The sequence below is a fragment of the Haliotis rufescens genome, unplaced genomic scaffold (genome assembly GCF_023055435.1).
Source record: "Haliotis rufescens isolate VD_foot unplaced genomic scaffold, xgHalRufe1.0.p SCAF_12, whole genome shotgun sequence".
Classification (NCBI taxonomy): Eukaryota; Metazoa; Mollusca; class Gastropoda; order Lepetellida; family Haliotidae; genus Haliotis; species Haliotis rufescens.
Window position 1 is genome coordinate 11,806,766 of NW_025963802.1, and position 16,809 is coordinate 11,823,574.

General features: G+C 43.9%; 1 protein-coding gene across 4 annotated transcripts in view; it reads right to left on the bottom strand.

The window, feature by feature from the left end:
- LOC124128022 (protein RRP5 homolog) overlaps positions 1–16,809 on the bottom strand; it is a 39,233-nt gene that overhangs the window by 19,906 nt on the left and 2,518 nt on the right. For all 4 annotated transcript variants that reach the window (XM_048393359.1, XM_048393357.1, XM_048393356.1 and 1 more), the window contains exons 2-7: positions 12,822–12,948; positions 11,850–11,993; positions 4,114–4,290; positions 3,268–3,429; positions 1,311–1,434; positions 553–656 (exon numbers count right to left, since the gene is read on the bottom strand). In XM_048393359.1, the coding sequence (XP_048249316.1) occupies positions 553–656; positions 1,311–1,434; positions 3,268–3,429; positions 4,114–4,290; positions 11,850–11,993; positions 12,822–12,935 (825 nt within the window). In that variant the 5' untranslated portion in view covers positions 12,936–12,948. The remainder of the gene's footprint in view (positions 1–552; positions 657–1,310; positions 1,435–3,267; positions 3,430–4,113; positions 4,291–11,849; positions 11,994–12,821; positions 12,949–16,809) is intronic.

A 16,809-nucleotide genomic window follows, 5' to 3' on the forward strand; every position in this document is an offset into this window, starting at 1 on the left:
TTGTCCAGTGTCAAATCTGCAAATGGCCAGACAGGACAGAAAAGAATACTGGCCAAGCCAAAAATATTACTAGTCAAAGAATAATGGTCACACAGCTACCGGTACTTGGAAACATACCATGGTCTCTTTCACTCTGCCAAATACTGCTTTCCTTATTTATCTAATCCATCTAATGAGAAGATATCTGTGCGTTATATTAGGCTTAAAAAAATGAAAGAATAGGTTTTCAGGCAATCATTTTTGAAAATATAGTGCAGTCTCTTTTTCTTTCTTTTTTTTGGATGTTCAAAAATTGGTATGTAACCAAATAAACAGTTGTGTACAATCAACTGGGGCAAATAACCTCCCTATATAAATGTATTCCTTGATGAGTAAAATATGGAATACAGTATTTGATTACCATTAGACTTTTAGACTTTTATTTTTTTTAAAATGGCGGTGCCTGAGAACCCAGACTATTATTTTTTTTCCCTTACCTGAAAATGTGTTCTCTATACTTAACTTTTTGCTTCATGAATCATGTTTGCTTATAAACTTTAAGATTCTTCTTACCTGAGCGTTGTCAACCTGTTTCGGGTTGATTGACACTTTGATGTTTTTGTTCTTGCTGGACAAGATGGTGCACATGACAACCTGACCTAGTTTCGGGGATTCACCTGCAATAAACACAAGAGTGAGTGAGTGAGTTTGGTTTAATGCCACTTTGAACAGTGCATCATTCATATAACGGCATATGTGGGAGAAAAGATGTGTATGGAATGGTCAAGGTGTGCAAATGTACACAGTTTTGTTTGTTTGTTTTTTTGTTTAACTCCTCTCTCAAAAACATTCCAGCTATATGACAACCATCAGTAAATTATCAAGTCAGGGCCAGACCAAAGATTGATCTGATCCCGTTAGTCACCTCTTATGACAAGCATGGGTTGCTGAAGACCAATTCTTGCCTGTATTTTCATAAGGTTCAAATGTGCACAGTGAATTGAAGCACAGTTGGTTGGTAGGTTTGTTGTTCAACGCCGCACTCAGCAATATTCCAGCTAAATGACGGCGGTCTGTAAGTAATCAAGTCTGGACCAGACAATCCAGTGATTGACATCACGCAATTGGGATACGATGACATGCATCAACCAAGTCAGCAAGCCTGACCTCCCAATCCCGTTAGTGGCCTCTTACGGAAGTGTATCACAGTGTATCACTGGGCAACATATAGAACCTTGGGAAACCTTGGGAAACCTTGGGAAACAGAGACATTAACAAGACACAGGATCCAGACGAAATGGAGGCATGATTCATGTGCAGAGGCTTTCTACCTTCATTCACACTGGTGATGTATTTGTCTGCCCGACTGTCAGCCAGAAATGCTGTCACTCCTTCCACACCAACATCCAAAACATAGCCATGATCTTCCCGGGACCTCACACTGCCAAACAGTATCTGCAATAAAACAATCAGAATCACATGAGATGAACACATTAACAAAACACTGTAATATAGTTACGAGTAAAAAATGTTGAACGCTTGCAAACTTCTTTTACAATTAGTCAATTTTATTTGACCCCCAAAGGATTGTTTGTTTGACATTTCACACTGTAGTGTTTAATGCAAATATAAACAGTATTCCAGTTAAATCACAGCGTGCCAGTTTAATGTGGGAGGAAAGCCCGAAGTGATGCAGGTCTCAGACATTTACCACTTCGGTGAAATCCACGAGCAGGGTTAGGTGCTGACAAACCTAGAAATATAATCGGGGTGAACCGGGATTCAACCCATAGTCATAGGTTTCTGCCGTGCCCAAGAAACGCAACTCTGCACAGCGAATCGCTGCCACTTAGACAACTAGGCCACCCATGCCCCCAGAACAAGGAAGAAATGAAAGATTACCTACCATCACATTTCAACAAATGCTGGTTATCATTTGTGTACTTCATAATTACTATTTTTTAATTACATTCGAAGACAGTACTTTGGAAAGGGTCTGGCATTTGCTGGGGGTTAAAATGACTTCATGCAAGACGGATAAAACATTACTCCGAGTTGGAAGTACAGGGGTAGACACCATTGTTCATATTAAACAAGTCTACAGCTTATTTCGGACTTTCGGCCTTGGCACAAATACAGCGTATCAAAGGTTTTTATGTCTTTTTACACGTAAAAGTGTGTAAAAATATGAACAAAACAGACTATTGTAAAACTGAGCATAACCAGGTGTGAGTAGATCAAGGTGAATGTCCATGACCTATGACACCTTGACGACAGGTGAAAACAGGTGCTTGAAACCCACGTCCATGTGATTTGTCAGTGGTTAGTGATTTGTGAGTGGCATTGTGGGATAGTGAATCATCGTCAAAATATCAGAACGTAAAAGTAACATATTCCCTTCTCAAACAACAACTTACATGTTATTATTATTATGTACATAAACATAGCTGTTATTTTTATTGTTGTTTTGATAACTTTTTCCCAGGCTAATTTGCATAATGCCTATAGCCTGTTTCTGCCATGTCAATTTGGACTTAGTTTTATTTTTGAATGTTGAAAGTGCCTACAAATTACCTCCTGTAAAGTACATTTTGTATTGAGCACTGAGATAAAACTAGCAAATCCAGACTAGTACTTTTCCAGTTGTTTTGTTATTTCGTATTTACATCTACGTAATGCTTTGTGTCGATTATTAAATCCAGCAAAACAGTTTCTTTTCATTTCCATGAGTACTTTAGTGGCCATTTCTATTCCCCCTGAAGAAGGCTACTACGTATCTTACAAAAAAAAATTCTGAAAAAATGAAAAGCCTATTGTGAGAATGATGTCTCTTGAATGTCTTCGGGTACTTAAGTCAATGTCTTGATACCCAGCTTTACTACAATAGGCCGATCAGCAAACAGTGGAAACAAAGAAACAATTGTCATGAACAATTCACTCATCATCTTGTTTGCTTGTTTTTTGTTTAACACCGCACTCAGCAATATTCCAGCTATACGACAGCGGTATGTAAATAATCGAGTCTTGACCAGAGATTCCAGTAATTGACATCATAAGCATCGATCCACACAATTGGGATATGATGACATGCATCAACAAAGTCAGCGAGCCTGACAACCTGATCCCATTAGTTGATTCTTACGACAAGCATAGTCGCCTTTTACGGAAAGAATGGGTTGCTGAACACCTATTGTACCCCGGAATCTTCACGGGTCTGCTCATCATGTGAAGACTGTTTCACCTCTATCTGAGGGTATGGGTATATCTTGATATTACAAAACACCTTACCATGCCCTCCACGAGGTGCTCCACCTCCAGGTGTCGGTTGACCAGCTTGGGGTTCATGCTGAGGAAGATCTTCTTCTTGGACCCCGAGCGTATCTTGATAGCCGTCACTTCACACGGTAGGATCAGTCCTGGCCTGAACATGTCCTTGAGGTGGGCGATTTCCTGTAGATACAGTTTTATATATTCACAAGATACAGGGCCACAATGTTGACACAATACAATTACATTCAACAAGGTCTTGAGCTGATCATGAATTGACAAACTGGTTGCATTAGTCACACATGCATGTAGTTATTGCTATTACAGAATAATTACTTTCTTTGTTGTTTAATGCAGCACACAGCATTATTCCTGCTATATGATGGTGGTTTGTAAATAATCAAGTCTGGACCAGACAATCCAGTCATTGACAACATAAGCATGAATTTACACAACTTGGATACAGTGACATGTATCAACAAAGTCAGCGAGCCTGACCACCCAATCCTGTTCATCGCCCATCATGATAAACATGGGATTGCTGAAGGCAAATTCTGTTGTTTTTTGTTGTTGTTTGTTTGTTGTTTAACTCCGCACTTAGCAATATTCCAGCTATATGACGTCAGTATGTAAATAATCGAGTCTGGACCAGACAATCCTGTTAGTTGCCTCTTACGATAAAGAATAGTCACCTTTTACGGCAAGCATGAATTGCTGAAGACCTATTCTACCCTGGATCTAAACGGGTACAAGAAGACAATTTCTGACCCGGATCTTCACAGGTTATTTCAGATTTTATTAGGGTCTCGTCAGTGTCATAACATGTTATCAATGTGACATTAACTGTTGCCATGGTTACTGCAGTACCTCTTCCTGGTCCTCTTCATAGTCGTCGCTGGTCAGTCTGCTGAGCTGGTCAGTGTAGGTGTCCGAGATGGCTGTGATGGCCACCTCCCCCTGCAGGCCCCCAGGCAGGTCCATGGTCAAGCTGTAGTTTCCCACTTTGGCCACACAACACAAGATGTGCATCCCAACCTCAATGTGCTGAAGAAAACAGTCATACACATTAACAGCAAGGCTAATCTGTTTAACAACTGTTTAAAACCGCACTCAGCAATTTTTCAGCTACATGGCGGCGATCTATCAAAAATCAAATCCAGTGATTGACATCAAGAGTATCGATCTACACAACTGGGATACGATGATATTATGAAGCAAGTCAGCGAGCCTGACCACCCAATCCCGTTAGTTGCCTTGTTCGGAGAGCCGTCTCTTGTACGCGTAACGGGGCTGTGGGACAACTTGTTTACCAGGAAAGTAGACATGTTTAAACGCGCTGGCACACAGGTATGGTTCGTGTGCCCGAAAAAGTATATATATGTTGTTACACTTCGACGAATAAGTTTTAAGAAAATACTGAAATTATGTTTCTGAAAAGAGAGAGCCGTCTTGCGTACTTGTTACGTCCTCTACTGATAAAGGGCAAGAAAAGTCAACATGGCAACTTTGCAGATTTTAATTCCTCAAGGTACACCCAATCACCAATGCTTGACCAAAATTATATTTGACAACCGGAATAGCGTAAAACAGGCAATAAAAAAAGGGCAGACGAAAACATCCCCAGAAAAGACAAAGGGGATTCCCCTTGCTGGGGTAAAAACGGGTTCGCAGTGTTTGACGTGCTGAAAATTTGTAGAATTTTCCTATTCGGAATATTCTATAAGTAATACGTTACCACTGTTATACCGAGGCTGTTGTCTCCCACAACTGCTGCTATAGCGAAATCTACCACAGAGATCTCAATTACCTCATGCAGCACGTGCGTAGCCACCTAGCTGCCATGTGACACCCTTCACTCTTGTCTCCTGCGAGAGCAAGTGCTCGGGGGACGGACGGGCGGGCAGCAGCCCAGTGGTAACGTATTACTTATAGAATATTCCGAATAGGAAAATTCTACAAATTACATTAAGTAATACGTTACCACTGTTATACCGAGGCTGACTACCACAGTAGGCGGTGGGGAGCACCTACAACCCGAATCCTGACTGCTAGCGTTCCTTCCGACCAGCGGAAGTAAACACCAAGGCGGAAGCACTCGATGCGCATGCACCTAGCTAGGCGTTACCCTATAGGAATACCAAAGCACTGTCAAGCGCATACCGTAAGGCTCAATCGTCATTGCCAAAACGATTGGTGACTCCAAACGGCCCCACTGGATAGGTATTTCATCGCCGCAGCGGATGAGAACACTGTATCCGCGTGAGCTTAATCTTAGATCAGGTTAAACAGTCGAAAAGAGGGAAATTAATTTCATTCAGACCGTATATCCCAGAGCAAGCCTACTTAAAGTATGCATTAGGCGCGTGACCTAATTCCAGTATTTGTAAGCATGCATCACAAGGTTGGGATACACGACAGACAATTAAAGACATAATTGTCAAAATACAAATAAGGACAAAGCACACAAAAAGCCGCCCTCACCTGTGGTGTGAGTGCGCTGGTTTGCGGGACCCCAACTCCTGTACCCACGGCAGTGGGAACAATGGAGTCGACCCAGATTGACCACCGTGCAAGGTCAGACGCCTGAGGAGTTCGGAATTGCGCTGGGCACACCCCTTAGGTGCCCGCTTGCGCCGCGATCCGCGGGCCAAGACGGTGCACACTCTCCACGACGGCATCAGCGACCTGTTTGAGGTAATGATTGGCAAAAACCGAGTCAGAACGCCAGTAACAACCTCGTAATATTCTGCGAACAGAGATATTCGAGTGTAGGGCAAATGTTGCCGCTAGCGCCCTGATCTCGTGCGGGTTTGACCCCGCTACCGGTAACCCCCGAGACCGGTACGCCAGATTGATGACAGAACGAAGCCACAACGCAATCGAGTTGCGAGTTATGTCAACCGTGCGATTAGGGTTACACGATATGAACAGACGGTCACGCCCTTGTCTACGTTCATTCGAAGCCTTAAGATAATACTTAAGGGCCCTAACCGGACACAGCGCTCTGTCCTCAGTATCAGCAGGATGTAAGATTTCTTTGAGTGATCTTACAGTGAATTCTCTCTCCGTTTGCCCGACTCTCTGATTCTTGGCGACGAAGCCCATGAGCAGGCCCAGGCGGACCGCTCCTTCGTCACCCCTATCGAATCGTACCTTGGCGACATCGAGTGCATGAATTTCGGATACACGTGCCGCCGTGGCAAAGGAGAGGAGAAATGCTGTTTTCAAAGTCACATGCCGGAACGAAGCACTATGCAAGGGTTCATACGGAGCTTCCGTAAGTGATTGCAACACTAGGGAAAGATCCCAGGCCGGTGCCCGAAGGCGGCCCTTCTTAAGATCGTGCTGTTTGAAACCCTTGATAATGCCCCGTATCACCGGCTCTTTGGAGAGACTGGTACCCATAGCAACGTCCCGTACCGTAGCAACGGACGAGACATAGATGGCAATGGAACCCCCGGAGAGTTTCCGGGTCTCTCGCAAGTGAGACATGAAACGAGCAATATCCTGCACAGATACCTTATCTGGCGAATGAATGTGATGTTTACAACACCACTTCGTGAAAATAACCCAACGTGCATTATACACCTTCTGGGTAGAATCACGATGCATACTAACGTATGCCCGAGACGCCCGGCGAGAAAAAACTTTACTCCTCAGACGCTCGGTGACAACATCCACGCGTGCAGATTGAACTGCCCTGCGTTTGGATGAAGCTGACGGGTGTGAGGGTGGATCAAGAGATCCGGTCTCACAGGCAGTGGAAGTGGCGACTGCGTGACCTGGGTCAGCAAGTCGGGGTACCACGATCTGTTCGGCCACATGGGCGCGATCAGTAACATTCGACAGCGAACTCCTCGGAGCCGGCTTAGAATGTGTGGTATCAACGCTGTCGGCGGGTAAGCATAAGCGACCAAGCCCGTCCAGTCTAACGCGAGAGCATCGTGATCGATGGCCCTCGGGACCGGGACTGGTGATACAAACAACGGGAGTTGATTGTTGAACCGCGTTGCGAACAGGTCGACCATCGGACGACCCAAACGTTCGCACAGCCACTGAAACACTACTGGGTTCAGCATCCACTCTGTGGGGCTCGGATCCTGAGGCCTCGATAGAGCATCGGCCAGTACGTTCCGCACACCTGGGATGTGACGGGCGCGTATCTGGCACGGGACACTGTCCACCAGAGCGTAAAACTCGAACGTGAGATCGAGTAGCGAGTGACTGTGGGTTCCCCCCAGTTTGTTCACATAGGACACTACCGTCGTGTTGTCGGTCGCCAGCATGAGCCGGGCGTCGACGAGACGATGCTTCCAGTGATTGACTGCGTTGATCACTGCCTTGAACTCGAGACAAGTGATGTGAAGACCTAGTTCGTCTAAGCACCACAGCCCCGAGCTCACCTCCCCCTTTAGATGGGCGCCCCAGCCCACTAGAGAGGCGTCTGTATACAGGGTCAACGTGGCCCGGTAGGGCCGCATAGAGACTCCTGATAAGACAATGTAAGGGACCGTCCACCACTCCAGATGCGGTCGGAGCCGATCCGGGAGGGCGACGGTCGCACTGTTCACCTCCGTTGCTAACAACTGGATTAAAAACCGTTGCAGCGGGCGGAGTTGGAGACGACCCCGTGCGGTGCAGTCCTGGGCTGATACAAGTAGCCCTAACAGCTGTTCCCAAAAGTGAACAGTCTGTTGCACCGCTAAGACTTTGGCAATCATCGCCTGAATTTTGTGCCACCGGTCTGGGGGGACAAAGAGGCGATGGGACACCGTGTTGAACCGACCTCCGATGAACAGCAAGTTCTGAGAAGGGGTTAACTCGCTCTTGGGGAGATTGATAATCCACCCAAATTGCTCCAAGAGCCGACGTGCGAAATCGAGATGGCGTGACAGGGTGTCCGTCATTCGATTTGCTACTAGCGAGTCGTCCAGGTACGCGAAGTACCGGACACCCCTCCTGTGGAGGAACCCCACTATGGGGGTGGTTAACCGGGTGAACAGCCAGGGAGCGGACGTGTGAATCATTCTGAGTTCGGCACTGTCCTACTTGGGAACGAGAAATATCCTGGAGTAAAACCCCGGTGTTATTTCTGGTAGAGCTAACTCCCGTACTGCCCCTTCTCCACCAACCTGCCGATGGCATCGGCGAGGATGGGAAGATCGGTTTCCGAATCGAAACCTGCCAACGGGGCAACGGTGAGCGGCGGATTCGCTTTGAGATCAAGCCGATAGCCGTACCGAATCGTGTTGACCACCCACGGGTCGTCGAACACTTGTTCCCAATTCTCCCAGTAAGTCTGGAGTCTGGCTCCCACTGGGTAAGGAGAGGGGGCCCTGACAGGTTGCGACAGGCGCAACTGTCCAGGGCCAAGTGACTCGGGTTCGCCTAAGGGCCAACCGAAGTTGGCGCTGTCGGCATACGAACCCCTCCAATGAGAGTCACCTGGAGGGGCCCTTGCCGTCCGTCGACGACTTGGGCTTCCCCCAGTTCCCCGTCTTCCCGCGAAAGGGCAGCAGATTGCCCATACCGGAGCCCTCAGGGCGGGGCTACTTCCCAGAGGAAGAAGAACCCGACCCCTGAGACCTACCGGCCGCAGCAGCCTGGGGCGCACTCCGGTTAGGAGCGGCACCCAGGCGCCTATGCAGGGACCCAACAAGAGCAAGTGTGTGCCGAGAGTCCTCGGCAACGTACTCCAGGGAAGCATTTAAACTGAGCAGGCAGTTGTAAATGCGCTGGTCACGGTCCGTGGGAGAACCTTCGACCAGACGGGCCGCTGCAGCCAAGTAAGTGTCTCCGTGAGACATGGAGTGCCGAGCGAGGGCGTCCAGCTGGTGCAACGTAGCTTGCGTTACCGTAGCAGCCGGTGGGGCACGGACACCCAACCGCTCAACATGGGCCTCCGCGGTAGGACCAGCCTCGGGAAAGGCAAGGTCATGTACCGGGAATAAACCCTTTCTCCACGACGTCGGAGGCAACGGGAGACCCCGACCGGAGGCCGCCGCGAAGGCGTTCTCCAAGGAAGGCTTGAAACCGCGCAGCAAGGTTGATGCGGGGAAAGCCGTGTCGGAAGACTCATCGTATACCTCGGAGGAACCCACAGTCGTGGATTCCCCGCGGTACCGGCCGGGGCATGTCCTCAAAGAGGTCATAAACCATGGCCACGCGGTCCTAAACCGATAGCGGGAGCAACGGTTCGGGGGAAGGACCGGTGACCACGGGAGCCGCCGCCGTACCGGTGGACCCCGCGTCCGACCCCGCGGCCACCGAAGTGGCCGGGGACGGAACAGCCAGCGGCCTATCCTGAGATAAGGCCGCCAGCTTGGAGTCCACAAGTTATGCAAGTAATGCAGCGACGGAATCCCCGGACAGCACACGGGCCGCCAAGAGATCCGCCGCTTTACCGGTGGACCCCGCGTCCGACCCCGCGGCCACCGAAGAGGCCGGGGACGGAACAGCCAGCGGCCTATCTTGCGATAAGGCCGCCAGCTTGGAATCCACAAGTTTCGACAACAATGCGGCGACGGATTCCCCAGACAGCCCGAGGGCCGCAAGGGGATCCGCCGCAGCCGAGGAGGTGGTACCCGCACGGGGACCCCGACCGGACGAACCGGCCACCACAGGGGTGGAGACGGACTGTACGTACAGCCGGTACCGCTCAAAATCCGCAGGCCCCAGACCTTCGCACAGGATGCACCGGGCGTCCCCGCAAGGAACCCTGCACCGCGGGCAACGATCGTGGGGATCCCGGGACGACAAAAACTTTCTGCACACCCCATAACTCCGAGGAGCAGGGGTAGAGGGGGTGGATACTGGGGACAGATCCATGTCAGACATTGATTGTTTGCTATAAACAAAGAACAAAACATGGTTACAAAGCACGCACCACAATGATTCACAAACGAACATTTTCACAAGAAAATAAACGAGCAATGTGAACATATAACATACACATATAACTTTTATTAAAGAAATAAGTTATGTTAACCCCCAAAACATACAAGAACAGGGGAAACGTAAAACACAACGTGCATACGCGAACCCCGCAAGTATATAGAAAAAAAGGGCGGGAAAAATTTTCCGTTTGGCGGGAAAATTATAACCAAGCGTAGCTACCGCAACGCCCCATAAAAGCACAGTTTATTAGAGAATAAACTATAATAAATATCACCAAATCTTCAAGGAACGCTTCAGCAGGAGAAAACACGTCTTGCTAAGCAGACGAAGGAGACAAGAGTGAAGGGTGTCACATGGCAGCTAGGTGGCTACGCACGTGCTGCATGAGGTAATTGAGATCTCTGTGGTAGATTTCGCTATAGCAGCAGTTGTGGGAGACAACAGCCTCGGTATAACAGTGGTAACGTATTACTTAATGTAATATCACCTAATGAAAAAACATATCACCAATGAAAACAGTTGTCACCGCTTTGCCTGTAGCTTTAAGCCATGCCCCCAAACAGGTTTGTTTTGGAGCCTATTACGGAGCGTGTGATTTCAGCAGTTTCACTTGGACATTTAAATACTTTCTACAAATATTATCAGTTTTTCTCTTTCGGAAATTGACTAATGTATCTAGGAAAATTGATATCTGCAACAAAATCCTGATAATTTTTTTCACTTTACTTGCCTTTTAATCATGTTAATTAAATCAAAATAAATACACGTGGTCGTATGTTGTTTATAAAAGTTTGGTAAAGGAAGTTTGATTGAAAGGTGGCCTATTTCCAACATAATCGCACAAATTATTGCTGTTTTATTCAACTGTCAAGAGAGGGATAATTCAACAAAAATCTACATGTAGGAATTTCAAAAATGAGCATTTCAAATTCTTAGATTAGCAATTTTCTGTTAAAGATTTGTTTCTTTGCAATGATCTCCAGTTAGACCTGACAATATTTAGCATCTGCAGTTGACTCTCCTTGACAATGAAATCAATAGAAATAACAATATTCCACTCAAATGAAGTCATGGCATGACAGATTAATCATAGCAATATGGAAGAATCGGGTGTTCTTTAACATCTTTTGAGTAGTATATTACAGAGCTCCAGATAAGCTGCGTATCTGCGTAAAATACGCATCAGAAATGCAGAAATATGCAGTAAAATAAAATCCAAGCATATCAAATATGCAATGAACATTACAGATACGCTACAAAAATAAAACTTGTGCGTATCATCAAAATATTGTGAAGTAACCCTGCATATTCGATTAGCAAATCAGCAACTTATTTTGAAATTATAAACGGGCAATCCGTCAACCTTGCCAAACTCTAAGATGACAGTTACATCATGATCATTTGCCATCACACTTTCTTGTGGAAGTATCGTGGTATTTTTGAGTCCTATAAAGCTCTGGAACCCACACGACACCAGTTTGCAGGGACTAGATGAATAGTGTTTTTAAATATTTAACTTAAATACTCACATGTGTAAAAACTAGTGGGTAACAGAAATTTGAATACCCAGATAGAATTACTGATACCCAATGATTTTAAAATGCATGGGTAAAATACCCACAACACCAAAAGCTTATCTGGAGCTCTGATATTATCATGATATCAGAACGTAATGCAGTAATTCTTGTCATTATTGTCTTGCTTACATTAAACCGGAGACTCTCCAACTTGGACGAACCCTTCTGTGGCGGAGGATAGTGACTGAGCTGTTGTTTCTGATTTCCAGGCTTGAACTTCTTCTTCTTCGGCCCACTTTGATGATGATCTGGCTTCTTCTCACCATCATTTGTCTGAAGAAATATACCACAATAAAATCAAGTGTTAATGTTGAGAGAGAAAATAGATGTGAATGCTGAGATGTTCACTTGTGACTACATGGGAAGATATTTCATGTGGAAGTCACTTCATAATAATGTGATGTAAAATGCAAACATATAAAACTGGTTCAAATCTGAAAAGTGTGTAGATATACTCCTCAAAAAGTGTAAACCACCCAATCCATTTATATTACTACAGTTAATCTGTCAAGCCACAACAGATTAACAATAGTAATTTGAAACAATTGGGTGGTCCTTTATAGTGGACCTTTGAGAAGTATTTCAAAAACATATTGTGTTTGGTAAACAATGGCAAATCAATGTTCGCTCTCCTTATGTTTGCTTGGGTATCTAAAAACATATGGCACTGTTTTCACAAAACAAAAATGTGTTGTTTTCACCAATTCAGCTACGTGTTCACCATGTTCACAATGCAATTTCTGTGTTACTTAAAGCCTGATCCCAGAAAAAGACTGGCATGAGCATAAACATGATAAACACTAGTTACTAGGGCGAGGCCCGTGAAGATCCGGGGTACAATAGGTCTTCAGCAACTCATGCTTGCCATAATAGGCGACAATGCTTGTTGTAAGAGGCGACTAACAGGATCGGGTGGTCAGGCTCGCTGACTTGGTTGATGCATGTCATAGTATCTCAATTGAGTGAATAAATGCTTATGATATCAATCACTGGATTGCCTGGTCCAGACTCGATTATTTACAGACCGCTGTCACATAGCTGTAATATTGCTGAGTGTGGTGTTACAACAAACAAGCAAACAAACACAAGGATGCAAATTACCTTGAACAGATCTTGAACCGGTTCCTTTGTCTTTCTTTTCTTGGGCATCTTCTTGACACCTCCTCTTGGGAAGTCCTCCATGAGGGTCAGCTTTTTCTTGGAAGGTTTCGACATTTTCTACTGTAACCTGTAAATGTCAATGAAAATACCCCATACATTTCTGGTATTGGTGTGAAAATCCATGCTCTTATACATTTATGTGTGAATATTTCTTGGAAAATATATTACTGTAAACAATATTCAGGAAATTCTTAATCTTCAGAAATGATTTGTTTGTTATTTTATTTAACGCCACTCTCAGCACTAATCCTGCTATATGATGGCGGTCTGTAAATAATGGAGCCTGGACCAGACAATCCCCGGGTTGACATCATGAGCATCGATCTATGCAATTAGGATACAATGACATGCATCAACCAAGTCAGTGAGCCTGACCACATATTCCTTGCTAGTCGCCTGATATATTTGCTTCAACAGGAACCAATAAACCCAGAACTAACATGTAACGGGGCATCCTCCAGAGGCAAGGGAGTTAACTGAGTGTAAAAGTCCACTTTCCACTCTTGCCAAAACTAGGCTGGAATTCCTGGACTCAATCGTAGTGTCCCCCGTTGCTATTATGATTTATGGTCCTTCTATGTCTATCCTATTCACCAATCAGATTCAACCTCTCACATCACTTGCATTTGCTTCAAATAAAATGGCATCACTCAGTGAAGAAGATCTGATCGATAACCAAGATCTATATTGTAATAAAACAGGTCTTATTCGCAAAGTGCATCAAAACACATGAGCACCTTGATTAAACACATGAAAAGATTTGGAAAATATCTGTCAACGCCCAGTTGACAGTACACATACTTTGCAAATTCTGCGATTGAAGAATGTCAATTTTGTTATGTGATTTTGATTGGACTGTGCATAGACTCATTAGTCCAGCCAAAATATAACTCAATAATTCCAGCCTAGTTCAGTAAAGGTGGAAACTGGACTTTTACAGTCAGTTAACTCCCTAGCCTCAGGTTGGTTGGTTGGTTGGTTTGTTGTTTAACGCCGCACTCAGCAATATTCCAGCAATATGCAGTGGTCTGTAAATAATCGAGTATGGACCAGACAATCCAGTGATTAATATCATGAGCATCAATCCACTCAATTGGGATCGATGACATGCATCAACCAAGTCAGCGAGCCTGACCACCCGGTCCCATTAGTCGCCTTTTACAACAAGCATAGTCGCCTTTTACGGCAGGTATGGGTAGCTGAAGACCTATTCTACCCCGGAATCTTCACGGGTATCAGGAGTGATTGAGTATGGTTTTACGCCGCTTTAAGCAATATTCCAGCAATATCATGGCGAGGGACACCAGAAATGGGCTTCACACATTGTACCCATGTCGGGAATCGAACATGGGTCTTCGGCATGACGAGCGAAAGCTTTAACCACTAGGCTACCCAACCGCCCCCCTTGCCCCAGGAAGATGTAACAGAAACTCAGCTTTGTTGGATTATTTCATCCAGGTTATCGTAACATTTACTGATACATTTTTTAAAGTTTGGCATTAACATTAAGGGGAATCCTGGGAACCTTGATGCCTTCTCCAATAGTACTTGAATCTAGTGTCCCCCTAAATCTTCAACTTTTTTCATTAGGGCAATGACAATGACACCTTAACTTTTATGCTTAAATTCGAACATTGTTTTGTTTTTTTTACATGAGAAGTCATAAGATCTGACTTTAAGAATAGGACTGATCAAGTTGATACTTTAATGTAACTAAAGTCAAATCGTTTGTACTCATGTTGCTATCGGCTTCCTTGTGCTTTAATATAATACTTATTCACAATTCAAATAAAAACATTAAAATAAAGAAATGTATATTCATACAAAACATAAGTGATTATAGCATTTCTATGAAAATGATAAGGAAAATAGGAAAGCTTTAAACTAGTAACATTTTGATTACGGCAATTGCAGCCTTTAACATTCAAGAACATCATAATTTGAGCAGTCAGGGTGACCTCTTGTTAATGCGTCTTTTGAATTTCGATAACTCTGTGAATATATCCAAACAGGATATTCAGTTGATTTCACACACCATGTTTTGCCAGGGTAGTACTGAGGTCCCAAACAATATGTATGAGGTTCCCATAAGATAAGTAGAAACTAGAACATGTTTTTGTCTCCATCTTCCTTTTTTTGATACATGAGTTCACGTCTTCACTATAAATGTGTATGCAAATCCGAAAAACAATAATAGCAAATTATAGCCTGGAAAGATAATGGTATCATTTAAAAATATTCATTAGCTGTAGAGTTTTGGCAGGGAAACAAATGCTACTCGTTTGAGACTAAGTTTAAGTTGTTTTTAAATGGAAACACAAGAATTAATTTTTTTTTATAAATTAAAATTGAAAAATATGAAAAGGCAATAGATGAGCATGTGGTCATTGCAAATGAATTGTTTCATGCAAAAATGTTCCTTAGATTGAGTGTTATGGCTTGGAAACAAAGCCTACAGTTGTTTGAGACAAAGTCCAATTTGTTTCCACGGACAACGCAACAAAATAAAATTTAGAACAAATTAAAGTAGCAAAAGGCACCAGTTAAGCTGATGAGCAACACATATGCCAAGTTCCGTTGCATGAAAACATAAAAAAATAGAAAAAAGGCACAAGTAATAATGATGAGCAATGCATATGCAAAGTCACATTAAAAACATCGAAAGTTATGGCTCATAACTCCCAACACCAACCGAGCACAAAAAAATGTCTCCCTTCCCTTTGTGGAGAGAGACATACATATAAGATCTCTCTCCTACATGTCATATTGATTTATACAATAATGACTAGTGACTGGAATGAGTGGGTTTTTTTACAGTCAGATCCCACAGCTGCTCATTCTTGTAATATCTACCAAGATCATAATGATTAACCACCAGACCCCAATTTCATTGATTAAAATCAAGCAACTTGTCTGTTGACATGGTGGAGTGTGATTCAGGTGACAGTGTGGAGTGTTTTATACAGGTGACAGTGTGGAGTGTTTTATTCAGGTGACAGTGTAGGTGTAGTCAGGACTAACACCTGCAAATATCACCTGGTGCAAATTTCCAGTTTAGTTACTTTGCTCTTAATGCTGCAGTCAGCAATATTCCAGCTGTCTCTGAGCAGCATGTAAGTAACTGAGACAGGTTGACATTACAGCGTTCCCGTTTACTGGTAATTAGCAGTTTTTTACCAGTAAAATTAGGCTTGAACCTGTAATTCATGTGACTGCCAGTCACTGTGAACCGGCAAATAAAGTACCTTATAAATCTTTGTTGTTGAAAAAAACATTGGTGATATTCTTATAAGTACATTTTTCGAACAAAGTCAGCTTGTCTGTTACCACCATTTGTAGGGGCTGGGGATAATTAAAACCAAATAATTTTCATACGTTTCATATTTGTTGAAAGTTGGGACTGGCAAAAATTAGGGGGGACTGGTAATTTTTAGAGTTGCCAGTCCACAAGGACTGGCAGTTTCAAAAGCCAGTGCAAACACTGCCTTACTGTCAGCATCGTCCAGTACCATTAGAGAATGGTGACAAGACAAGTAGCATCCGGTGAAAGTGTGTTTGGATTTCTGATTGTATGGTTAAGATTAATTGAGATTGATTTGGATCCCATTTCTGTGTTTCATAGCTTCATATTTAATCATTTCATGTTACAATGTCATGACAACAGACCAATAATATTAAAAATAAACATTTGATTTATTTGAGGCCAAATATGAAACCCCATTTTGTCATTGCATGATTATTGCATAATATTGACTATCATGTAAGCTTGGTAAAGAGACATTTCTTTTAATTCTTGGTTAAGAATGCTCTGCTCTTTCAAATTCCAAATGTCTAAAAATAAATAAATAAAACTCCTTTTTTTATAACCGCCAATCCTTGCTTTAAAAAATGCATAAAAAGTTCAATTTCGTTTCCTCTTCGAGTATAA